The 26,526-nt window shown below is 45.2% G+C and overlaps 1 protein-coding gene across 2 annotated transcripts in view; it reads left to right on the top strand.

The window, feature by feature from the left end:
- ADAM12 (ADAM metallopeptidase domain 12) overlaps positions 1-26,526 on the top strand; it is a 347,908-nt gene that overhangs the window by 31,285 nt on the left and 290,097 nt on the right. For both annotated transcript variants that reach the window (XM_077762961.1, XM_077762960.1), the window contains exon 2: positions 17,978-18,114. In XM_077762961.1, the coding sequence (XP_077619087.1) occupies positions 18,010-18,114 (105 nt within the window). In that variant the 5' untranslated portion in view covers positions 17,978-18,009. The remainder of the gene's footprint in view (positions 1-17,977; positions 18,115-26,526) is intronic.

The raw sequence follows: 26,526 nt of genomic DNA, 5'->3' as shown, positions 1-26,526 counted from the left end.
ATTTATCTTCCTCTGACTTAGCTCACTTAGCATAATATACTCTAGTTCCATCCACGTTGTTGCAAGTGGCAAGATTTCATTTCTGATCGCCAAGGAGCTCTCCATTGTATATACACACCACATCTTGATCAATCCATCAGCCGATGGATATTTGGGCTCTTTCCATAAGTTGGCTATTGTTGATAGTGCAGTGAGAGCATTTTCATGCATCTCACATGACACCTTCTGGACCTTGCCACCTCTGTCACAACCATTCAACACAATTATTGGCACATGGTAGGTCCCAAGTGCTAGGGCGGGGGGCTCAGGGTAACACACAGCTCCTCTGTCAAGAGTCCAGCCCCCAGGTGGCCAGGCACAAGGCTCCACGTCAGGAAGAGCACACAGGCTGCTCAGAGGGTCTGTGGGAGGCTTTGGGCAGCTCTCTGGTGGGACAGGGATCTGTTGTACCTGGATGGTGCAGAGTGACTTCCAGTAAGACAGCGAACCGGCCTGTGCATCAAGGTGGAGCCTGTTGACTAGGATGGGGCTGCAAGAGTGCAGAGCAGCCGGGAGCTCCGGTCACCACCGGGCTGCATCTGCTGGGGTCCCGGTTACGTGGGAAACCTGAAGCTAAAGGGGAGACTGGGGACAGAGCGAAGGGTCAGCGGGCCCAGGTTGCCGGCTGCCAGCTTTGGCCGAGAGTGGGGGCTCGGCCCCAGGATGTGCCCTGTCACAGCCCAGGCTCTGCTGAAAGCCTGGCCCCTGCCGCCTCCCAGCCCCGCTCTACCTAACCAAGCCCCCGATGGGGGCATGCCACTGCGGAGCAGGAGTGTGGCGTTGGGGTGCTCAGGGTCTGAGGTGACCATGGCAAGGTGACCGGTCCTCTGCTACCTGCCGGGGGTGTGAGCTCTGGCAAGGCCCCTAGCCTCCCCAAAGCTTGTTTCCTACCCATCCCATCCCCACGCCTGCGTGTCGGGAGAATGGGGTGCATACAACCTGCCGCGGCAGTTTGAGTTGGGCAAGGTAACCTGCGGAAGGCACTGTGTGAACGGTCAAGTGCCTGACTGCTGGGAGGCATCGGATACAAGATCGCCATTTATGACACACACTCCTGCACAGAGGCCGCTATACACAGTCCTCCAAGAAATGTGCCCAGTCAGGCCCTGTGGCAGGAACTTCCTAACATGCTGGTCACTGGGGGCAGGAGGCAGGTGAGCCTCGCTGTGAGGATCACATCACAAGCAGCTGTCCCTGTCTTTGGCCTGAATCCCTGTCGCCTCTCCCCCTCCCTTTCTCAAAGCCTGCCTTCTAGAGCTCTAAAGTGTGCGTGTGTGCATGTGTGTGTACGTGTTTTCAGGAGGAGAGTTTTCCTCCCTGTGGCTCTTTATGCTGATACTGTCAAGTTAAAAAGTATAAATTGCATTATCTCCACAGAAAATCAATGCGATGATTTCTCTGTCCCCCAGCCCTCCTCTCGGAAAGTAGTCTTCAGGGACACACGGGAAAAGTTAGTAGAATTTCAGCATGTGCCAGCGTGGGCACCCTGCTTTGTTAATCTCAGTTTTTCTCTTTTCTTCTTGGGAGCAGAGAGAGTCTTGAAGTATTTACAGGGTTGTGCTGGCCAGCCAATGGCATGTTCCGTCTGCTCCCTGATGGGGTGAGGTTGCATCTCCAGCCACAAGATAGGTGGGGGAAGAAAAAGACGAAGACCAGAAAGTCCATGGTCATGTGGCTTTTTGATGCTGGAAACCAAATATTTGTCTTTCAATAGTTTTTGGTTTTCATCTAGAAATTTGTCTTAAGGGAAGACCACTTAGAACAGGCCAGTAAGGCTGAGCTCTCTCGCATGTGGAGAAAACCATGATGCTAACTTTTTCTGCCTTGGGATTGAAGAAGGCAACATCATATGTACCTTGTCACAAATGTGATGGTCAGGGGGCTTTCCTAGATGGAGGACATATTCAGAACTTATAATTTTGTTTGTTTATTTTGAGAGAGGGCTAGCACGAGCATGGGAGGGACAGAGAAAGAGAGGGAGAGAGAGAATCGAAAGCAGCACAGAGCCTGATGCGGGGCTCGATCCCATGAACCATGAGATCATGACCTGAGCTGAAACCAAGATTTGGCTGCTCAACCCACCGAGCCACCCAGGCACCTCCAGAACTTTTAAAATATAAGTTAGGCGGCCTTGGTAGTTTCATCCGAAAGCAGGGGCTTCGGAGAGAAGCTCCCTCTTTGTATAAGGAATTATGCAAATATTTAGCTTGCAGTGGATATATTTGGATTCTGCCCCCTTATAACCATTGCATACTAAAGCAGGCATCTCTGGCAGCAGCCCCCCCCCCCCATAAACTTAGCTTTCTCTAACATATTTAAAGAGCAAATAATTTTGGTATTGTGGTCTGCTGCAGACATCATTTGTAGTTTAGCCAGGATATTATTTGACAACTGAAAAGCTCTCTAGGTATTACATCCGTATATAAACCATGTGTTAGAAAGATATAAATTCAGTTTTGAAATATTTGTGAGGCTGCTTTTGGCTTTCAATTCATGCCAAACATGTGCTTCAGTGACGGATGGAGTCATGTGGACCCCTGAATGAAACTCTTTATTGTGTATAGATTTTGTCTTCCAGCAGCTGGGTAAGGCAGGCTGTGAGAAGAAGAGGGTCCAGTGACTTAAGAGGTGTGTTTTCCAGGGCGTGTACAATCTCTCTTTCCCCTTCCAAATATATCACTGGGTTATTTGGTCTCAAATTTTGTGCCGTAGTAAATGCTGTCATCCACTCTGAATTGACTGAAAATAATTAACGCCTGGCATTCTCTTGTTAACTTCAAATTCTGAAACTAGAATGTGTTCCTAATAATTGACATCTTTTGGCTTTGGGGACCAATGAACTATTCAAGAAGCCTGAATCTCAGGGCTGCCAGATAAAATAGAGGACTCCTTCTTCAGTCCTAATGTCAGATCAGTGTCGCATGATTTTTTAGTGGAAGTATGTCCCCACTATTTCAGGGGACATACTTTCATTTAGAAGAGTCATTGGTTGTTGATCTGAAATTCAGATCGAATTGGACAGCATAGTTTTGTTTGCTGTGCCTGGCAACTTCACATAGATCTTGATTTATTGTCTGTTCTCATAAACAGTGGCCGTCAAAGAAAATTCCTCAGTGATGAAGGTTTTGTGAGTTTGAAGGCTCATGGGGAGTAGAGATGGAGGAGGTGCCAGTCCACAGAATAAATACAAATGTCTGTTAGAACAAAGTCTAAGAACAAACCGATGGAGCATGTCGGTTGCACTTCTGATTGTCCTTGAGACAACACCTTTGTCTCCTTCTGGGCATCCCCTTCCTCACAGTTGCTCTCTTTGCTGTTTGTGTCCCGCTGTGCAGGCAGACCCGGGATGTGGTCTAAGAAGCCGCTTTCCCCCTCCCTCCCTCCATGCCTCCACTTCTCCCCACATGTGAATGCCCAAATCGAACCTGTTTGAAGCCTTGTGTAATCGGCACCCTTTTCGTGAAGACGCCTGGACCATCTCTACTGCGGTCAGTTTTGTGTGTTAACTCCGAGCACTCTTAAAGGTGCTTTCCTTTCCCGTCGTCTTCCGTAGACCTTGTGCTCCTTGTGCAAAATTAAGTCTGATTGAAGGAAGGAACACATGGCACGGAGGCTGGCAGGAAACTGACACTCAGAACTTTCTTTCCTTTCTTCCCTCCAGACCCGTTACTTCAGATTCAGCACTGCCACGATTGGGTGTTAAGCCTTTCTCTCCATAAATCTTCTTCTATAATTCTCTCAGCTCTAACAAGGGTTAAGTATCATGCATTCTTTTTTTTTTTTTTTAAATGTTTATTTATTTTTAGGAGACAGAGAGACAGCGTGAGCAGGGGAGGGTCAGAGAGAGAGGGAGTCACAGACTGAAACAGGCTCCAGGCTCTGAGCTGGCAGTCAGCACAGAGCCCGACACGGGGCTCGAACCCACGAACCGTGAGATCATGACTTAAGTGAAAGTTGGACGCTTAACCAACTAAGCCACCCAGGCACCCCAAGTATCGTGCATTCTGTTATGTATGTTAGAAAGGTCCCGGAGAGGCAGAGGTTGAACTTGGTCTTGATTCACAGGGACCGACATAGGGCTCTCAGCTGCTACCCTATGCCACCTCCCCGCCGCAGACGGGAAATCACCACTCACTGGAGGTGACTGGAGAGCTTCGGGGGATTCTGGATGCCTTGGTAGTTGTTGGCTTGTTCGTTTTAGGAATAAGCCTGTTTAATACTCTTAACACATAAAGTTTCATATAAATAAATTAGAACAATTAAAAATGGGCAAGAGATAGGAAAACATAATCCCCAAATTAAGAAATGAAAAATAACTGATAATAATGTGAAAAATCTTAACTTCAGTGACAAATGCATATTAAAACAACAAAGAGGGGCACCTGGGTGGCTTAGTCGGTTGAGCGTCCGACTTTCGCTCAGGTCATGATCTCGCGGTTTGTGGGTTCGAGCCCCGCGTCCGGCTCTGTGCTGACTGCCAGCTCAGAGCCTGGAGCCTGTTTCAGAGTCTGTGACTCCCTCTCTCTCTGACCCTCCCCTGCTCACGCTGTCTCTCTCTCTCCTAGAAATAAATAAAAATATTTTTAAAAAAAAAATAAATAAATAAAACAACAAAGAAATTGTGTTTTGTTTTTTTTTTCTTTGCAAATGCTCACATGTTTTTTAGAGGGCTTTTTCGGAACTTTTGTCTCCTGAGCCTTTTTGGGTATGGTTGGCTACTGACTTGTCAACTGCCAGGGCCTGGTCATCACTGAATAAACAGAAAACAGCCATGCTTCATATCCAGCAAAGGCCAGGAGGACCTTTGTCCACTCCCCACCCATTCTCCCCTGCCTCTGGGATTCCTCTGAACAGGGAGGTCATGGAACGTTGTGTCTCCTCTCATTAATACCACTGTGCTATCCTGGAGAGGAAAAGATAAGGCAAACTTCCAGTAGCACCCATGGTGAGAGGATATGCCATGTGGATGGCAGATAAGTGGTAATTTTATAGAGGATTGAAAGTCCATTTAGAACCATTAATGCAGCATTAGTATGAATTTTAAACCAGGGCAATGACACTCACCCACAAAGGCACTTGCTCTGGTAAGATACTTGTTGGCCGTTATGAGATTGGCCAGTTCTATTGTCTTGTGGGAATAGATCAGACTAAAGATGGGTACCACTGGGAGGAAATTGTTTAAAAGTTCCTAAACTAGACAATTGTCTTTGCTTTTTTGGCTTTCTCTGTGTAAGATGTAACCAGGATTTTTTTTTTACATTTATTTATTTTTGAGAGATTATGAGTGGAGGAGAATCAGAGAAAGAGACGCAGAATCTGAAGCAGGCTCCAGGCTCTGAGCAAACATTCAGCACAGAGCCTGACGCGGGGCTCGAACCCACAAACTGAGATCATGACCTGAGCTGAAGTCAGACACTTAACCGACTGAGCCTCCCAGGTACCCCAGATGAAGCCAGGATTTAAAGACTGCTAAGCACATTGTTGTTTCAAAAACTGAGAACGGAAGCATTTCTAATTGAAATGATGAAAAATGCTCCTATGTCATTTATGTATGCCTGCTAAATTTATCAGATTGCATGGAACTAAAACTTGCCTGAACTCTGGGCTCTAACCTTGTCTTATAATAGTTTTGTTTATCCTGTTTGACTATTTGGATTATGATTCCCATTTGGGTCCCTCAAATTCAATGGGCAAAATCAACAACTAGAACATGAAAAGTTGTAAAAATACTATCTGCGCCTGCCTCCATATAGCCACGCTTTTCCCTTGGCCATCGAGATTTGGGCAGGCATTCCTTAGCTAATTCCCACTCCTCCCCCATCCTTACTTCCTCCACGCACAAGACTCCAGTCTTGGCCTGTCCCAACCCCCAAACTGCCTGAGCCACAGGAGTCCCTGCAGTTGAGTGTCCAGCAGACAGAGAAGGGGGAGGCAAAGTTCCTGTAGTAGGGGCATGCGGCAGAGGCTATCGTGCGGGTGTTGCATTTTGGAATTCTGAATAGATTTTCTCATACACATATGGGGTTTCAAGTCTATAAACCATTACCTGAGTTAAAACTCAAAGTCCGTTTTTCTTACAAAAAAAAGATGAAGTGTTCCAAATGGTGGTAGAAGAGTCAACTGCATTATGGGTTAGTAAGTATTTGAAAGCTAGCCTTTGAGAGCAGCCAGAGCCTATCGAGTCACATCCAGATAGTCAGCCTGTGCTTACTTACCTTTGGTGTGCAGCACACTTGCTGGGATTCAGCTCTCCCCTGGCTAGCATGGCAGGTCCACACTCTTGAGGAGAGAGGGAAATATCAGGCTTTCATGATCACAATTTCTATTATGGTCCCTCAGTTCTCGGTTCTGATCTTAATTTGACTTTTCAAGGAACATTTCCTGCTGGGAAGATAATGAACAAAATGCCTTAGATGGGGATTCTGGTTGTCTTGGCAGTTCTTTCTCATTAACAATAAGTAAATTGGAATTCTGGCTTATAAATAAGACATATGAGTTGGGTTCTGTGCCTTGACCTACAAGGGACCGGACATTGCTGGGCAAGCTAAAAATCACCTGTCAGAACTCCCAAGATGAGAACCAAGACCTGGTCCCCTCCCCTATGTCATTAGGATCACAATAAGGCTGTGGGAGCTTTTCATTTGTTTGATAATAATCCATTAAATAAATACTTGTCTTCATATGAGGATATAGTAGTGAATTTGACAGAAGAGGCACCTACCTCTTGAGGTTTTTTTTTTCATTTATTTATTTATTTTGAGAGACATAGAGTGCAAGCAGGGGAGGCACAGAGAGAGAGGGAAACAGAGAATTCCAAGCAGGCTCCTTGCTGTCAGCACAGAGCCTGACATGGGGCTTGAACCCATGAACCATGAGATGGTGACTTGAGCCCAAACCAAGGGCCAGACACTTAACCAACTAAGCCACCCAGGTGCCCCAACCTCTTGAGGTTTTAGATTGGGGGTCAAGGGGGTGAGGACAGACAAAAGGATAAATAAATAAAACAAATTCAGGCACTTACAGTTGTGTGAAAGGAAAACAGGATGATGATTTGGGGAAGATCTTGGGTTGGGAGGAAGCTTCTCTGAGGTAGTAACATTTGAGCTGAGACAGGAGTCATGAGATTTGGGTTCATGCAAAAGTTTGAGGGTTGAAGTGTTCATCAGAGGGAGCAGCAAATGCAAAGAACATGAGGTAGGATGTAGCTGGGCACATGGAGTTAGTAGAAAAGTGGTCAGTGTGGTTGCAACACAGTGAGCAACATGGAGTGATCAAGGGATGGAGTTCTAGGGCTTTAGGACACAGTAAGGAATTTAATTTCATTCCTAGTGTTTGTAGGCCAGAGTGATTGTTAATGTATCAAACAGGATGGATGGAGCACAGATCCTAGAACTTAGCTGTGTTGATGACCTCTTGGCTTCATGATGTGTTTGACCATGGGCTTAATTTCTCTGTGCCTGTTTTCTCATGTATTAAACAACGATAAACATCAGAGGGTGTTGTGCAGTTAAAACAAGTTAAACTTTAAAGGGTTAGTGTGGGGCTTGGTGCATAGCAGTTGTTCAATTAGCGTTCACCCTTGTGATCAGTAAGTGCTTATTAATTATGTCACCTGTGCTCAACACCACATCTGTGTCCTATGAATGGTTCTCGGTTATCTGTTCTTCTCCAGCCTTCATACTCTCCATTCTCATGTAGACAACGTTTCTGATGTGAGTTATTTACTCTACTTAAAAACCTAAATTGCCTTTCCATTGCACTCAAATAACATCCAAACTGCCTTGGAAGGCCCACCATGATCCAGGCCTTGTTTCCTACCTGTGCTGCTGCTCACATCTCTCTCCATCCCACCATCCACTCCATGATAGCCCTACTGACTTCTCTCTACTGCCTTGGGGTGTTGATGGCATGTTCTCTTGATGGAAGACAATGCTGTACATTTTTGCTCTTCTCAGGTGTCCCTTTCCTTTAAGATAGGAAGAGAGAGACCTGCTGGGGCTGAGGCTACCTGGAAGGATTGAATTAAGAAGTGGGAGAGTTTTTAGAAAACAAAGAGTTAAAAACAAAGCACAAAGAAGCTCGTTGGATTTGTTGACTACGAGTCATGAGAAAGGGCTGTGTCAGACCACCCGGCTATGTGACCGTGTGACTTAAGGAGCAGTGAATGGTGGTAACATTGGCAAGACATGTGATACAGAATGCTTTGTTTTCTGATTGGGAAATGGAATGAAACATTTGATTTTTTAAAATTTAAATTCAAGTTAGTTAACATACAATGTAGTCGTGGCTTCAGGAATAGAACCCAGTGATTCATCTCTTACATTGACACCCAGTACTCATCCCAACAAGTACCCTCCTTAATGCCCATCACCCATCTAGCCCATCCCCTCACCCACCTCCCCTCCAGCAACCCTCAGTATGTTCTCTGCATGTAAGAGTCTCTTAGGGATTGCCTCCCCCTCTGTTTTTATCTTATTTTTCCTTCCCTTCCCCTATGTTCATCTGTTGAGTTTCTCAATTCCACATATGAGTGAAATCCTATGGTATCTCTTTCTCACCAACTTGCTTCGCTTAGCATAGAACACTCTAGTTCCATCCACATTGTTGCAAATGGCAAGATTTCTTTCTTTTTCATAGCCAAGTAGTATTATAATGTATATACACCACATGTTTTTGATCCATTCATTAATTGATGGATATCTGGTCTCCTTCCATAATTTGGCTATTGTTGATATTGCTGCTATAAGCGTTGAGGTGCATGTGCCCCTTTGAATCAGTATTTTTATATCCTGTGGATAAATTCCTAGTTGAGCAAATGTTGGGTCGCAGGGAGGAAACCTTTAATTTTTAAACATGCCAAATTTGAGAAGATGATGGCAACAAGACATAGGAATTAAAATGCTCAGTAGGTATTGTAATACAGACTACACTTGGCTGAGTTGGTCAGATGGGAAAATATTGATTTGGGCAACATCAGCTTAACATTAATGAGTGCTATGGGGGACGGTCAGTAGAGAGAGAAGATGGCCCAGAGCTGCGACTTGAGGGCTGTTCAAGGCCCCCAGGGAGAGAAGGCTAGAGAAACACAGGATGAGTGGAGCAGGCCACGACATGGTCAGAGAACAGGCAGGTCATGTGAGATCAGTGTACATGCTGGTAGAAGATGGTCAGTAATGACCAGTGGTACAGAAAGAATATGAGAAAGAACCCTCAGATGGGACTGAGCTTTTAGGTAAGGTGACCACTCCCTCACTGTGGCATACTTCCCTTTGCAAAGTTTATAATAAGGGGTGGAATAAACTCATGTTCACTTTTGTTCTTTTGCTGTTAACTTTCAAAAATGACTCCTAGAGGGGCGCCTGGGTGGCTTAGTCGGTTAAGCGTCCGACTTTCCGACTTTCGCTTAGGTCATGATCTCGCGGTTTGTGGGTTCGAGCCCCGCGTCGGGCTCTGTGCTGACTGCCAGCTCGGAGCCTGGAGCCTGTTTCAGTCTGTGACTTCCTCTCTCTCTGACCCTCCCCTGCTCACGCTGTCTCTCTCTCCTAGAAATAAATAAAACATAAAAAAAAAAAATGACTCCTAGAGTATGGATTTTAATCATTGGTTCTATTTGTTTCCGTTTAGATCATTTCTTGCAAAGTGGACTTGGGAAAATTCTGCTTCCATCCCAGCCCCCAAAAGTAATCAAATGAATTCCTGCAACACATATCTGTCCCTGGTGTGAAGGGCAAGTGAATGAATGTATTTGAAATGCAAAGGGCTTGGGTTTTGCTGTTAATTCTGCCATTTAGTGCTAGGCAGCATTAAGAAGAATCCATATAATCGTGTCATCAGTCTGACCATTTGTAAAATGGTCCATGCATTAGCCTCTACTGACCAGCAAAGGGTATAAAAAGAAGTTAATGTAAATGATTTTGCTCCCCACAGATGGAAGACACTATGGGCATGAGGAATTATTTTTCTTTCTTTTTTTTTTTTTTGCACCCAGATGATTTTATTTTTATTTTTATTTTTTTACAAATAGTTTATTGTCAAATTAGTTTCCACATAACACTCAGTGCTCATCCCCACAAGTGTCTTCCTCCATGCCCCTCCCCCCTCCCCCCCACATCCATCAGTCCTCAGTTTTTGTCAGCATTCAAGAGTCTCTCATGGTTTGCCTCTCTCCCTTTCCCCCACCATTTCCGCCCTTCTTCTCCCCCTTGGTCCTCCGTCAAGTTCCTCCTAATCCTCCTATACGTGCAAACATATGATATTTGTCCTTCTCTGCCTGACTTATTTCGCTCAGCATAACACCCTCAAGGTCCATCCATGTTGCTACACATGGCCAGATTTCATTCTTTCTCATTGCCATGTAGTATTCCATGGTATAGATAAACCACATCTTCTTGATCCATTCATCTGTTGATGGACACTTAGGCTCTTTCCATGTTTTAGCTATTGTGGAGAGTGCTGCTATGAACATTGGGGTACATGTGCTCCTATGCCTCAGCACTCCTGTATCCCTTGGGTAAATTCCTAGCAGTGCTATTGCTGGGTCATAGGGGAGTTGTATTGTTAGTTTCCTTAGGAACCTCCACACTGTTTTCCAGAGGGGCTGTACCAGTTTACAGAGGAATTATTTTTCTATGTAGTAGAGATAAAGGATGCTTGGGGTATGAATCCGTTTGAAGCATTTATGGGAAGCTATAACCAGTTTTCTTTGGGTTTTGAAATGACATATGAAACATCTTTTCAAAATTGTAATTGTCCCATAGTGCTTGATTGCTTTTATTCCAAATGGGCTGTGTCCTCTGGCGTGCCCAAGTCAGTGTGTGTATCTGTGATGCCAGGAAAGCCGGTAAGAAAGGAAAACGTGCAAACAGTTGGCTTGTTGTCATGAGTCCAAATGATTTATTTTCTTAAGTTTATTTTTTATTCATCATAAAAGCTTATCCATCATAAAAGTAATATGTGCTGACTCTAGAAAAATCAGAGCTACATACAAAAACATAAAGAAGAGAAACAACGAATGCATAGCCCCAACACCCAGAAAAATCCTGGAAAAGCATTTTGGTTTATTTCTTTCCAAACACTGGTTTTAAAACAAACAAAACCTAAGCTAAATGACGCCCGTGTATACTTTGCATCCGTGATCTCACTTGGTCCTTTTGTCAGCCTTCTGTGGTGGGTGATGGTCCCATCGCCTCCCAGATGCATAAAGAATACGAGTGTCAAACAGGAGACACCTGCCCAAGGCCATCCATGTATGCCCTATGATGGGTGCAGGATGTGCCTTCTGACTGAGGACACTGGCTGCTGCTTTTACACTGGGCTTCATCGTGATAATTTAGCCTGCCAGTGTGGACAAGTAAACCCTTAGGCTCTGCAAGAATCCAAGTCTGTATCCTTTTATCAAAGTATTTATGGGACTGTCACTGGGTATCACCTTCCTAAACCAACTTTTTGCTTCTGTACTCTCCTTGAAGCCAATAATCCCCAAATTTTGAAGTATTTACAGCAACTTCTTGTTTCTGTTTTCTCTAGTGCATCTGGAGTACGTAGGGGGGGGGCCTTTCAATTGCTGGAGGATCAACTACTTTCACCTACCTCTCTGCCTTTTCATGCTCTAGGAGACCTTGTCAATTACCTGATGCTTTTCACTTGACTGCGGCTGCCTTGTCTTTTTCTTCCACCTGAATGAAGAGCGATGTAACAGTGAAGGGAACGTACTGTAGTTTGCCGGTGTTTGGAGCCCTCCATGGTCACCAGGCATCTCTGAATTTTTGATACTGCATTTCTCCAGAAAGACATTATTCTGGTGAGATTCAGATTCTAAGTTTTAAAAATGGTAATTAGCAGACTTTATTTTATATTACTTAATTTTTTTTAATTGAGAGAGAGAGAGAGAGAGAGAGAGAGAGGGAATCCCAAGCAGCTCCACACTCAGTGCAGAGCCTGACGAAGGGCTCTATCCCATGACCCTGGGATCATGGCCTGAGCTGAAATCAAGCGTCAGATGCTCAACCTACTGAGCCACCTGGCCGCCACAGTGGACTTTATTTTAAAGGACAGCTTTAGGTTTGTAGGAAAATGGAGAAGATCATATGGATTATTTCCATCTTCCCTACCTCCACTTTTCAGTTATGAACATCTTATGTTAAAATTGTACCCTTATTACAACTAATGAACAAACACTGGTATCTCTTCAGCGGAAGTTCACTCAGATTTCCTTACTTTTTATACCCTGTCCTTTTCTGTTTCTCCATCCCATCCAGTTTGTGGCCCCAGATGACATTTAGTCATCCTGTCTCCTCTTGGCTGTGAAGGTTTCTTAGGGTGCTTGTCTTTGACCTTGACAGTTTCAAGGTGTGCTGGTCACGTATATTGTGGGACATACCTCTTTTGTCATGTGTCTCAGGTCAGACTGTGGTCATGGGCTTTGGGGAGTAAGACTACAGAGGTAAAGCATCATTTTTATCATATCTTATGAAAGGTACGTACCAGCATGATGTGGCTATTTATGTTGCCCTTGATCATTTGGCTGAAGTAGTGTTTTTCAGGTTTTTCCACTCTGAAATTACTCTTTTCTGATTAACTTTTGCCATGGTTCTTTTGAGCATCCTTGGGCTGTCATTTTAAAATCACATTCCTGGGGCACCTGGGTGGCTTAGTCAGGTAAGCGTCTGACTTTTGGTTTTGGCTCCGGTCATGATCTCACGGTTTGTGGATTTGAGCCCTGTATTGGGCTCTATGCTGACAGCGTCAAGCCTTCCTGGGATTCTCTCTCTCTCCCTCTCTTGTCTCTCTGCCCTTCCCCCCTAAATAAAAATAAAATAAACTTAGGAAAAAAAGGCTTAAAATCACATTCCTAATTTCCACCCAGGGAGCCTGCAGATGAAATGAAAGAGTGACATTATTATTCGGTAAGACTGCAGATAGGAATCTGAACCAAGGAAATTTATGTGTGTTTTATGGGAGTGTTACCACTGTATTTGCCTGCAGCAAGGAGCGGTTCAGTTAGTTCTATAAAACTTTTTTTTAACTCTCGCATATTTGGGGCTAAGGAAAACACATTACCAATTTCCAAAGCCATCTCCCTAGATTGTTTTGCAGCTCATAATGGCCATCTCAACCTTTCTTCTCCCACACCCCTAGCTAGATTTTCAAGACAATATTCATCTTAATCCTACTTTTAGTGCCTCAGATCAGTTCTTCTCTCTTAGGTCCATGTAGGAGAAAGGCAGAACTCCAGGTGTGATGTTTAAGTTTTATCTTGACTAGTAATTTCATCAGAGTTTGCTTCCCTAGTGGCCACTGGACAGCCTGAGCCAATACCCACCAGTACCTAAACCCGGCATTTTCTAATGATCAATAGCCAGTGGTCATTTTCCCACCTTCAGTATGATTTGGTCACATACTGTCTAGAAACGTGAATTTCGACATCCTAAACTGATTTCACGCAATAAGCTTTTTTGAAAGCCCTTTGACTACATTGAGCTTCCTCAACCCTGTGAGAATCCGGGAGGGAGAGAATGTGCTTTCCATTCTGGAGAGGGCATACAGAACTTCAAGGGCAGGCCCGGAGAGCATAGATCCGAGAACTCAAGGGCAGGGCCAGGCCTTGCTGCTCCAAGATTGCCATTGTTCCCTGTCTTGGAGCTTCACGTCACTCTCCACTTCTGCGGAGCTGAAGCCCTTGGTTGGGCATCAGGATGTCATTCCCGTAGTAAAGCAGGCAAAGGAGGCTTGGCCAGAGTGGGGATAGAGCAGGACTTCTAAGGNAAGGGACTTTGTGGGGGATTGTCTTCACTACTGGTTTATTTCCAAGACCTTAAAAGCCATCCCTGTGAGGATCCTTTCTTGCTGGCAGAATCGGGCCTTCTACCTTCCCCTCTTGACTGGCCACAGTCAGGTCTGAAGATGAAAAACTCAGCCAAGGACACAAGCAAAGCAGACCCACATGTTACTGCAGAAGAGAATTGTGTGAGAAATCAAACTATCTAATATGCTTTTTTTCCCCCACAAGACTGAAGAAAACTGGCCATTTTATCAAACCAGCCAGCAGTGTGTCTGGTTACCCAATAGATGAAAAGCCAGAGGTTCCTCCTCACTCTAAGCTGTTCTTTATTTTCTATCTAGGCAACCGAGCTTTGTTGATGCCCACATATTAGGGAAAACAAAATGTATGCAAGCTGTCTATTTTATAAGGTCCTATTTTTTCCCCTAGGTTTCTAAGGCTTGAATGTACGCATCATTCAGGACCTACTTTTATGGTTTGTCAACAAGATCACTCCATAAAATACATTCTGATACCTCACAGCTGTGTATAATTTATTCTGTCTATCCATGCAGCACAAATAAAATTTTTATTTGCATCATCTAAAAGAAATACCAGCATATAAATACATAAGCAAAGCTCATAAGAAACGGTCTTCTGCCTACAGATACCGCTGGGGGGACACTGTGCAACCAATTAAAAAGTAGAGGGACGGCCTCATTATCCATGTACATAGATAATAAATACTGTGCTCGGCAAACAGCGCCATTACTCAATTTCTTAAAATGGTTGTGCAACATTGTCCGAGTGCCGGCAGAGCCTGCCTCTAAATTCTCCTTGGAACATTTAGAAATAAAGCCTCGTAGACAAAGACGGTTCAGCCAGAAAGGACTTCTTTTGGATTGAGATGATGGAATATGTAGGTGAAAAGGGAAATATTCGGTGGTTGGAATATTTTGCCTTCGGGAGAGTAGATAACTTTCTCTGCTACCAAGAGTCTTGGAAGAAAGAGGTCCAGGGGACTGAGAATGTTCCTGGGTTTGGTTTGTATAGCCTTAGCCTGATTATCAGATAGGAGGCCCCACAAGGTTTCCCCCGGCTTCCCCTAAATCAAGGGTGTGGACTTGCTACTGCTCTTGCTCTTGCTGGCCAGGTTATGCTAATGATTCACCCAGAAGACCAGGACTGTATGGTGCCATCTCCTTCCTTCTGAGGCATACGGCTTCTCAAGTGTGTTCTGTCACATGCAAAGACTATGATCCAAGTGTCTGGGGCTGGGTGAAGATCTCTTCCAGGTCTTTGTGCAGCATGGCTGGAATACCCTGGAAGGCATCCCATCTTCCCCCGTGCGGCTGGGTGGTGGGTGATGGGTGAGGCAGAACTCCTGTTTTGGATTTAATGAGCCCTTGCACAATCGAATTTGTGACTGACTACTCAAGTTAACCATTCACTTGTGTTGCAAATTTAACTGCCAGGAGGCGCTTAATAATCAAATTGGTTTGTTTTTGTAGAGAGAAATTTTTCAATGCTTGCAATCACTGCCTTAGCAGTTATGCCTGACTTTTCAAGAGATTAACATAACGGCCAGGGCGACTCTTGGCACGTGGCATGGCATGGTTTTCATCAGTTTAGGGGAAAGTTCAGACACATCTCCAATTTTTATTCCATAATTGTTGGTATTTCAAAGTCTCCTTAGTCCAATTCAAATAACACACCTCTCTTTTAAGATAAATTCAGCTAATTGCACTCTGTAGTCTGGTTCCGCAGGAGCCGTATAACTAGATTAGCACACACTTTCAGTAAATTCCAACTTGGGAATCCTACCGAGGGTCCAGAGCAAGAGACCTGAGTCCTGGCAAGACTGGGAGAGTGGTGTCTATACCAGTGGATGATGCTCTCTCTGCTTTGTGTATTTTCTCCTTCTAGCCTCCCTTCACTCTGCCTCATTTTATGGAAAGGGAAAGTACTTGCTGTGCCTCTGTGGACTTGTTCTTCCCACGGCTCTGTGTAGGGCTGCAATGTTCTCATCTTCACGGCTGGGCTTTTATGCGCCACCTCCCAACAAATAAAGATCTTTCCCGGCCTGTCCATCAAGAGGAGGCCTCCCCACCACTCTACCATCACCCCGTGTTTTCTTATTCCCTTCTATTTGTAAACCATTGCAGATTTGCAGGAGTTTACACAGAGTCCATGCAGGCCTGTTCTTTCCTAATCCTGACTACTCTCTGAAATGCTCTTGCCTACTCCTCTTTCTTCCAACACAAGAACATTTATCCGTGGCCCTGTCTTAGATGCGTGGGTTGGAGAGAACTGAGTCTTCTGGGGTGAAGCGACATTTTCAAAATGAAGGTCCTGCCAGTGTAGGCAGAAGGATCAGCTCTAGGTGACATTAGGTCATACCAGGCCAAAGGAGAAACAATGGGCTTTTTGAATGGAAGTCATCAGAGTGACCATCAGAAGGTAGGCGGGGATTAAATAGTTGTTGAATGAGTAAGCGAATGAGTGAACCAACCAACAAGTGGGCAAACAACGGGACCTGAGTCCCACAGGTGATACATGGAAGAGTCAGTATCAGTGCTCAGGGATGTTTTACCCCCAAGCCCCTGCTTGTAGTGATCTTNGGGGGGGGGGGGGGAGGAGGCACTGAAGGGCATGAAATCAAGCTGGTGGATGAAGGTCATTTATGCACAATCTCTCTGCTGCCAATGGCTGCTCCATCTGCAGCCAGGAGAAGGGATTCTGGAATCTTCCATATGGATAGCAATTCTTTCCACTTCCATCTAGCCCTTCGCCAGTGTCCACAGATGTCACCACCTGAAGCGGACCCTCTGGTTGCATGGCCTGAACCTTCCTCACTTGAATGAGGGTTCATCCCAAAAAACTCAGCTCATCTCAGCCCTGAGAACTGCATGCTTTGCTTTCCTTGTTCACATGGCCCATGGTCCTCTTCCCTCCCCCCTGCCCCCCACCATACCCCTCAGGGCCATCAGGCCCACTCACCTCCTCTGCCACAGGCCATCTCCCCAACTTTCAACTCATCCTTGTTCCCGTGGTCCCTCAACCCCTGGGAGTTTTAAATGCTTTGTGACCAGCTTGAGAATTTTCCCGAGCGGCTGTGTCAGACAGTTAATACTCAAGTAGTGATCCTTTTGTAACCTGAATATAACTGCAGGCTTCCACATTGAGAATGATAAAATGGTGTGGATTTAAAAGTATTTGGGGAACTGTAAAATGTCTAGGATTAAAATTTCAATACCATTTGTGCCCAATAAATGTGAACTCCTTAGTAACTTAAAACAGTGCTATTATGACTCAGGCCTGAAAATTATGAGTCCTGGTTGAAGAAATGGGAATAACATGTGAGGGAATCTGTTCCCATCCTTTACCTTGAGGGATACACTGTGGTCGCACCACATAGCAGGAACGTGACCTCATAGGAGAGCGAGCCCAGAGAAATTACCGTACTTGTTAAGAAAGCGATACACACTCCAGAAGAGAAAAAATGTTATACTTTCCATTAGGATTGTTTATGGATATGGGACTAAATTGAACCTGTGTCGGGACATTAACCGGTTCAACAGGATCCCAAGAAACAAGATCATATAATAGTTTATTGAATGACTTAATTTTTTTTTTTTTACATAAACCAGTCTCGTCAGTCTGAACTGGCAAATTAATTTTGTCTATAGAATCACTCACTGAGGTGTATAAAATTAGCCCCCGTAAGTACAGAGAGGAGACTTGGCATTGGGTTGAGCTGATTCACTGGGACTTAAGTAAATGGATTTAGTCTTAATACAGCTAAAGCCTTGAGATGTTTAATAGAGAGCTGATCTTAAGCAAAGTATTCATTCATCTAAATTTAAACAGTCACTGCTTGGTGTGTTTTTGTTGCTTGTGGAGGGACAGAATTACATACTTTGCCTTCGATCATCACCCAGCACATGCCATAGGACTTGGAGGGAAAAATGAGCTTTGGTGTGAGTCACACAATTGTTTGGTTAGATTGGCAGAGAATTCGTCACCTCCAACACTGACCGTGACTTAGTGGAGAATGCTGTTTCCTTGGCCTTCAACTTCCAGATACTTTCACAGAGTCGTTTATGTCATGAGTGTCTGATGCCAAGCTCTTCCTGACAAGAATGAAGACTCAGGCTGTTTGTTTTCTTTTTGATGCAGGGGTGAACCTCGGCAGCAAATTAGCACCTTCCATGCAGCAAGCAGGAAGAAGGGGCCGGGGAGGAGCTTATGAAGTAGTTCGGGTCTCTTTCTTGAATGGAGCCCTCTGGGACCCCATGGGGAACATCCACTCAAAGGTCAGTTGTTTTGTTTTCTCGAAAATCATGTTAACTGCATTCATTTTCTTTTGTTCAAGCTTTGTCTTTGTTTTAATGTTGACTTTCTTCGTACAGAGTGAAATTTTGTAGAGGGACAGTCTTGATGAACAGCCCAGCGTCATTTACATCTGTTAAAAGTTACTTTTCAAACACACACCGGCGATAACATTTCCAGATAAACAGTTTGTGTGTGTGTTTCACTCGAGTGCTGGACATTTTTCTGTATTCTTGTCTATCTCAACATTTTGGTTTTATTGATTATTGGTAGAAACATGTTAAGTGACTTTTTCAAAAGTTTGTAATGAGTTTTAATGCAGTTTTGTGCTTTGTTTATGTTGATACATATTTGATTTGAGCCTTCTATGATGTAAAAGAATAATATCAAATTGAGCTATTAGCGATTAAATTTGATATTTCAATGAGTTTTAGGTGCTAAATCTACGCAACTTTCTTAAATTTCAGAACTTGTTGGAACAGTTGGAGAGTGATAAAAATCTATAGAAATATGAGCTCTTTGGAGAGATCATACAGATGGCTTTGTCCTTGTGTTATGTGGAACTATTTTTAGATTATTTTTCATAATAGAAAACAGATTTTTTTTTAAGAGCAGTTGAGATTGTGAAAATCCTCTGTGGGTTTCTGGAAGGGCTGCAGTGGGACACCTTTATGTGAGTAATGATAATATGATTTACGTCACTCATTTTCTAGAGAGGCTCTCAGTTGAAAGTGAGCAATCAGAAAGGTAGGAGGTTTGGTTAAAGGATCCAAATGCCAAATCTACACTTTTTGAGTATTTCTGCTTCATGGAAACTATTGCAAATTTAATATACAACGTAGAAGTCACTCATGGTGGTATTGATGATGTTTCCTGGATGAAAAACTCAAAACATTAAAGAATATTTCATCATGCCATTAATCTGAAAAATTAGAAACGATATGATGGATGAAGAAAAGAGGAGTATATTATTTCAGAAAGTATGCCTTTAAAGTATTTGTAGGTGCTAATTAATAACAAAAATATGAAATCATCTAAAATTTCTTGTGTGGTAGAAGCTGTTATGGAGGCTTTCCCTGATAGGGGGTTTGCCAAATTTAGCAAACGGAAGTACAGAAGGCCCCATTAACCTTGGACTTCAGATAAACAGTGAATTTTTTTTTTTATCAGTCTATCCCATGCAGTATTTGGGGTATTGTTGTTTCTTGAAATGCACATTTAACTGGGAAATGTCCTATACTTTATCTGGCAACCCTGCCTGGGGAGTGTGTCAGAGCAACCACCTGATGAGTGTTCTCGGCATGCCATTGGAATGGACCGATTCAGGTGGGCTCTGGTTTCTGACCCCCGGCTTCATGTCTCCTGCCAGCCAGCCATCTTGCAAACATCATGAGACACACCGGCACGCCTTCTACTTCTGGCCACACTTACAACCCGATGACTATGGGCCACCAGCACCATCTTTCTAGAAAATATAGAAAACCATTATTATCTGATCTCTGTCTCAGCTCCTCTGCAATTCTGCCTCCAAATTAGAACCATGCAGGTGGGAGGCACATGCCTAGGTCACTCAACTATTTAAGGGAATAGGGAATTAAGTGACTTGGGGAACAGCATTTTGTCATAGTGCCATGGGGCTCCTGAAATCAGCTTTATCACTGTGTGATTACGATGTGTGCCCATATGTGGTAGTTAACCTCTAAGAGCCTGCCTGAAAAAGGGTGCATGTGACATGCCTGTACACGTGTGCCATAATTCTCCATGATGGAGCTGTGTGTACCTGTTGTGAGAACAGGGATTCTGGCTAATGGCGTATATGTGCATGTCTTTCCTTGTTATCAGATAGGACTGTCCACATTTTCATTTGAGACTGCATTAACAGTGTATCCTCAGGTATGCAAAACAGACATTCATGAATATTTTTGCTGCACAACTATGCCTGCTATACCTTAGAATATGGAGTCGTAGATGGATGTTCCTGCCTTTCTGCTCCGCTATTTTATTCTTTGCTCTCCTGTATCTTTCTATTCAGCGAGTCTCTTTGAGAGTGGGATTCGTTTGAGGAAGGCCCAGGCATCTTCCTTATTATCAAGTGTCCCCAGGGGAGTCTCATGAGCACACAAGATGAGAGGCTTTGCACTACTGGAAACTGCTGGAGTGCTGGTCAACCTGACTGGCTGATTTAGGCAAAAGTACTGTCACATTCCACATCCCCCCCTCCCTTCTGTGATTGAAATATATCTGGATGGGATACTATTAGGTCCTTTACAAATCAAGAATCAAGCCATCATTGCCACTGATAATTTACTTGCAAGAACCGAGGCAAGGGAAAAATGTGACCTTGCATGCATTGAAGAGCTGCCAGCATTTTCTTTGTTTGCTCGCTGTTGTTTTGGTCTATAACATGAGGATAAGCCTGTCTTCTTTCCTTACCCCTTAGGGTCCTTATAGGAATGAGATGAAACAATGGCTGTAAAATTACATTGGGAACTAAAACCTGCTACACAAATGTAAGGTGATACTGCATGTGTAAAGTGTTTTAAGGACCCGTCTCCAATTTCGTGTCTTGAAAAAAAAAAAAAAAAAAACACCCAAGCCTGGACCCAGGGAAGGCACGTCAAGATGTGATTGATCAGGAGATGACCTCAGTTGAGCTCAGTCTTTGAATGCTCCGGGAAGTTTCCAACTTCCAGCTTTCTCACATGAGAATGAATATATGGAAATAGTGTGTGAAATGGAAAATAAAAAGGCAAATGGATTAGACAATGAAACCAAAGCTTCCCTTAGCATATTGTGGGTCTCAAATATCAAATATCAAATAGCAACTAATTACAATGGCAGAAGTAGATTCTGCCCCATACATTAAAAGGAGCCTTGCTTCTCCTTCAAGTAACCATCTGTGTCAGCCCTTCCAAGGAAACTTCTCCTCACATGGGGGTGGGGGTGGGGGTGGGTGGGGGGGTGCTCACCTCCCCCTGCATTCCCCCCCCCCGCCGGGACCAGCCCCACCTCCCAGCACTCCCTTCCAACCAAGGTCATAGGTAGCCTCCCAACTTCCAAAGCCAGCCCGTGCCTTTCATTCTGTGTCTTACCTATCTTGACAGTGATTCACTCTCCTTTGCAATTCTTACTTCCTTTGGCTCCTGAGACCCTGTTCTCTTGCTTTTCCTCATATGTTTCTAATTCTTGCTTTTTATTCCTCTTTTTGGCTTTGTCCTTTAACTGTTGGTTTCTGCCGACTTTCTTCTGACTGAGGGCTCCCACTGGCCATGTCATTCACTTCTGTGGCCTCACTGTCCCCCTAGAACAGTAGGGGGGGGCTGTTCACAGGAATGGCTATAGCAACGTTAGCCACCACCCCTCAACTCCTGCTGTGGGGGACGTGCCCTGCCGAAAACATTTCATATGATGACCTCAGTATGTATTGTCTAAAATACATGGACTTAAAATCCACATCATTCACCTTTGCCTTCATTTCTGAGGTTTGGTCCTGACATCCAGTGGATTTCAGGAGTCTCCAGTTGAAAGTTCCCAATTACTTTAAATACGCTGTGCCCCAAAGTGGACACAGCCCCCTGTCCATCTTCTCTATTTAACAGCTCCTAGAGGATAAGACCGTCATCCCCTCCCCCCCTCGGATCATGAGGTTGGAGACATCTGTTGAGTCCACTGGCCCAGTCCGTCCAGTGCGTGCCCCTTCCCCACCATGGCTTATTTGTCCTTCTCTGCTCCAGCCATTCTATAAATGCAAGCAGAGCAGTTTGTCTGAGACACAGATCTAACCTGTCACTTTGCTGCTTCCCCGTCCCTTCAGAAGCCACCCATGATATCTGACTTCAAATCCAGGTACCTTGATGATGCCCAAGATACTTCATAGGCTGGGCTGTCCTAATGCTGAAGGCCCTGATCCACACCCCAGCTTGTCCTGGGCAGCCTGCTGCCTAAATATGCCATACTTGACATGTGCTGTGTCCCTGACACTTGAAGCCCCAGCTTAAATTGTACCTTCTCTCTCTCTCTTTAATGTTTGTTTATTTTTGAGAGGGAGAGAGACAGCAAGTGGAGTTGGGAGAAAGAGAGAGAGAGAGAGAGAGAGAATCCAAAGCAGGCTCCAGGCTCTGAGCTGTCAGCACAGAGCCCAACACAGGGCTCGAACCCACAAACCGTGAGATCATGACCTGAGCCGAAGTCAGATGCTGAACCAACTGAGCCCCCCAGGTGCCCCAAGTTGTACCTTCTCTTACGCTCATCTTGAGCTCTCCAGACAAATTGGTCCTTCTAGTGCCTTTGTCCTTGAAGACCCACACATCTCTGTGATATGCAGCCCTGCTGTGCACACTCCTGACATGTGCAGATGGAGCTCACGCACAGGTGCTGACGACACAAAGTAGATCAAATGTCCATTCCCTGATCTCCCCCCACCCCCGGAGCATGAAGGGTGGGCGTGGGGGTGTGTGGCTGCATCTGCTGCATCCTTAGTTCCTTGGATGGCAAGGCAGGGCAAGCTGCTCACTGACTGGGAACAATGCTAGTTCTCTCACTTGGAAATCATTTAATAGCAGGGCTGTTCAAAGAAAACCAACTCAACTATGTTCAACCCAAGAAAGAATGTTCTGGAGAGAAGACATGGCCATGCTGAACTTGCATAAAGCATGGAAACCACAAGGCATTTTGAAGGTCACTTTAGACTCTGCCTTAGGTACTGCTGCCCTCTGTGTTGTCTTTGGACCCCAGCCCCACACGATGTGGGACTCGGCTCTTTTGCTCTTCTGTGAAAGTAGTTTTCGTTGCTGCTTTAGATTTCTACTTCTCCCACCAACCTGTGCCTTCCCTGGGGGCTGTAGCTTTATGCCCTCATTGCTTCATACAGCACTTGATATCTAGCGGAGCAAGGTCAACCACCTTTGTTGACTGGCTCTGGGTTTTCCTCCATGCCTGGGGCCCAGGTCACTCACTGGTATGAAGATGGCCACTGCTGCTATGGGAGACAGAGCAGATAAGGGTCCACGTCTGTCCTTTATTCAGACACCAGAGGGTCTGCTGAGTTTGCAAACCACTCTCCAACGATGTCAACTTTTTAGATGTTCTGACCTCCCTTTAGCTACTATAGGGGTTTTGAAAGCAGGTAGAGGTCATTTAGAGCTTGGTAGAATGCTACGTTTTTTTTTCACTTTTGTGGTTGCTAATGTCTTACCTGGAATAACTCCCCACATCATCTTTCTCTGTTCTAGGAGAGGTCCTGTTAACTCTGCATGGGTGGGCTTACTGGCCAGCCCCATATAGAGTGATTTTCCCTTTCTCTAAGAGATTGTTCTGATAACTACAGGAGTTGCTGCACACCAGCCAGTGGTGTCTGCTTCTTGGCTGAGTAAGCTCAGTGGTTAGCCTTTCTGACTTCTTCTAGATCATTGAGCTTACATTGGGTTACAAGCTGGCCAATAGTGCTTCCTCTTTTTTTTTTAATATATTTTTTTATTTATTTCTAGGAGAGAGAGAGAGAGAGACAGCATGAGCAGGGGAGGGTCAGAGAGAGAGGGAGACACAGACTCTGAAATAGGCTCCAGGCTCTGAGCTGGCAGTCAGCACAGAGCCCGATGCGGGGCTCGAACCCACAAACCGCGAGATCATAAGCAAAAGTCGGACGCTTAACCGACTAAGCCACCCAGGCGCCCCAATAGCGCTTCCTCTTAAAAATAGAATTGTTAAGGGGCACCTTGGTGGCCCAGTTGGTTAAGGGACTGACTTTGGCTTGGGTCATGATCTCACAGTTCATGAGTTCAAGCCCCACGTCGGACTCTGTGCTGACAGTTCGGAGCCTGGAGCCTGCTTGGGATTCTGTGTCTCCTTCTCTCTCTCTGCCCCTCCCCCATTCACGCTTTGTCTTTCTTACTGTCAATAAAAAAATAGAATTGTTAAAATACCTATTGTGGAGCTTTTGTTAAGAAATGCATTATTTCCAGACTGCACAGTCTCCTAGGATGATCAGTACCCCTGACTTCCAACCACTTAACTCCCGCTGGACCCCCAACCTCAGGTCTTGCTTGACAGTCCCTGTGAGACTATGTCAGCACAAGGAGGCTGCTACAGGCACAGGAAGGGCTCCTATTTCGGCCTCACATAACCCTCCCAGCCAAGACCATGCCCAACCTGCTGGGAGAGAAGGACTAGAGAGGTAAGAGCTGACACCTGTGCGTCTTTGGGAGCTCACATGTCTTCAAGGATCAATGCCACGTACAGCAGAAGGAGAAAGGTGTTGGGACATGCAGAAATGGATCCAGACTCCTGCACAGCCTCCGTGTTGCTGTATAACGTTGGGCCAGTGACTAGCTTGGCTGAGCCTGTTTCCTCCTCCATAAACGGGATGGTAACAAATACCTTGCTGGCTGACGCAGCACCCTCGCCATGCTGAGTAAGGGTCGGCCTCTTCGCTTTATCCTAACTCATTCTGGGCTTTCTGAAAGGGCTTCTCAATGTCAGCACTGTTGCCAGTGGGGCTGGTGGTTCTTTGTTGTGTGTGCAGGGGGCGGGGGCCGTCCTGTGTGCTATAGGGTGTTCAGCGTCCCTAGGCTCTACTCAGTAGTGCCTTCCCCTGCATTCATGTCAACTCCAAATGTCCCCTGAAGGGGGAGGTGGTGAAAACTCGCCCCTTAAGAGCCACTGCACTGGAGGAAAGACTGGGAAGGATAAGGACAGTTAGTAAGAAACTTCCCTTGACTTCGGATGGCGCTAGACCCAAGGCTAGTAAACCTTTCCTGTGAAGAGCGAGGCAGCTGTGTGGGCCCCCGCTTCTGTCTCAGCCTCTCAGCTCTGCCCTTGTAGCGTTAAGGCAGCCCTGGACAACACCTAAACCTTCGGGCATGGCCGTGTTCTAATAAAACTTATCTGTGGACATTGAAATTTGAATTTAACCTAATAGTCTCCTTTAAAAAACCCCAAACATTTAGCAATGTAAAACCATTCTTAGCTCACAGGCAGTGGGCTACATTTGGCCCGCAGGCTGCTGTTTGCGACCCCTGAGCTAGAAGTCCATGCAATACATACTCCCCACCGCATGTCCCCGGCGGCCCGGCCGGGTGGGTGTGGTGCACATTTGCAGACCAGGGTATGGAAACGGGAAGTGGCCCATCTAGCAGCGGAGCCCAGATCCATCAGATCCTGAGGTCTTGCATTCTTTCCTAGGTNACCCCCCCACTCAAGAAAAATCTTCAGGCTTTTCCCCCTGTGCGTCATATCAGGACTGGCTCCGAAATCCAGACTCTGGAGTCACAGCTCAGAGGGCAGGCTGCTCTTCTGCTGTCCCACCACCAAGGTAGCTCTGACTGGAGGTGTGAGTGCCGATCCCGTCCCTCCAGGGCATTTCTGTTCAGCTTACCCTTCAGCTGACACATGGCAAGGGCGGAGCAGGCCAAGGTCTGGTGCTTGGTTTAGCTGTGTCCCCACCACCACCTTAGGGAGCACGCCTCTCAGGCAGGGAGAGGCTCTGGGATGTCATTTCCACATGGCTGGCTAACTCACTTACGTCTTGTGATCTCTTAGCAAGGCCCTAATGCCATTGATTTTTAAATCGGCTGTTGAATCAAGTATCCCTTCCGTTTCAGCCATTTCCCCCTTCGCCTCAGACCCCTAGCGTCATCACAGACCTGGGAGGTTTGAAAATATATTTTAAAATAATAAATTTATGGGGCGCCTGGGTGGCTCAGTTGGTTAGGTGTCCAGCTTCGGCTCAGGTCATGATCTCATGGTTTGTGGGTTCGAACCCCGCGTCGGGCTCTGTGCCGACAGCTCAGAGCCTGGAGCCTTCTAAGGATTCTGTGCCTCCCTCTCTGCCCCTCCCCTGCTCACACTCTGTCTCTCTTTCTCAAAAATAAATAAATGTTTAAAAAAAAAACAAGCAGGTAGTACTAGTGGATGGAGTGGTTTGCATTGTTTAAAAAGAGTTACAACATTCTGTTGCTTTATGATTCTTAGGTGAGACTGTCCGTGTTTGACTGACAGGTGGGGCATATAGCTGCTTGGTATGAGGAGGAAAGGAGTCTGATGACTTCTGTTTTCTGGTTTTCACTGCATTCTTCCATGCACATGTGTCAGCTGTGTTCCAGGTCCTAGGTCAAGTTCTGGGTCAAGTTCCTGTATTACATGGATGCGTGAGCCTCCATCTGCCCTTGAGCAGCTCACAGATGAATGAGCTAACAACATTTATAGTAAATTTAAACAAGTACTTAATAAGAGATATGTGCTTTTTAAAATAAGTGGCTTTAGAGTTATTATAGATTTACTGAAACATTGCAAAGATATACAGAGAGCCCCGTGTACCCCACACCTAGCTTTCCCTGTAATTCACATTTATATTAGTATTACACATTTGTAACAATTCATGATACATGGCTTTTTTAGAT

Source organism: Crocuta crocuta, unplaced genomic scaffold (assembly GCF_008692635.1).
Source record: "Crocuta crocuta isolate KB4526 unplaced genomic scaffold, BGI_CrCroc_1.0 scaffold466, whole genome shotgun sequence".
NCBI lineage: Eukaryota > Metazoa > Chordata > Mammalia > Carnivora > Hyaenidae > Crocuta > Crocuta crocuta.
This window is presented reverse-complemented; position numbering and strand designations above follow the sequence as displayed.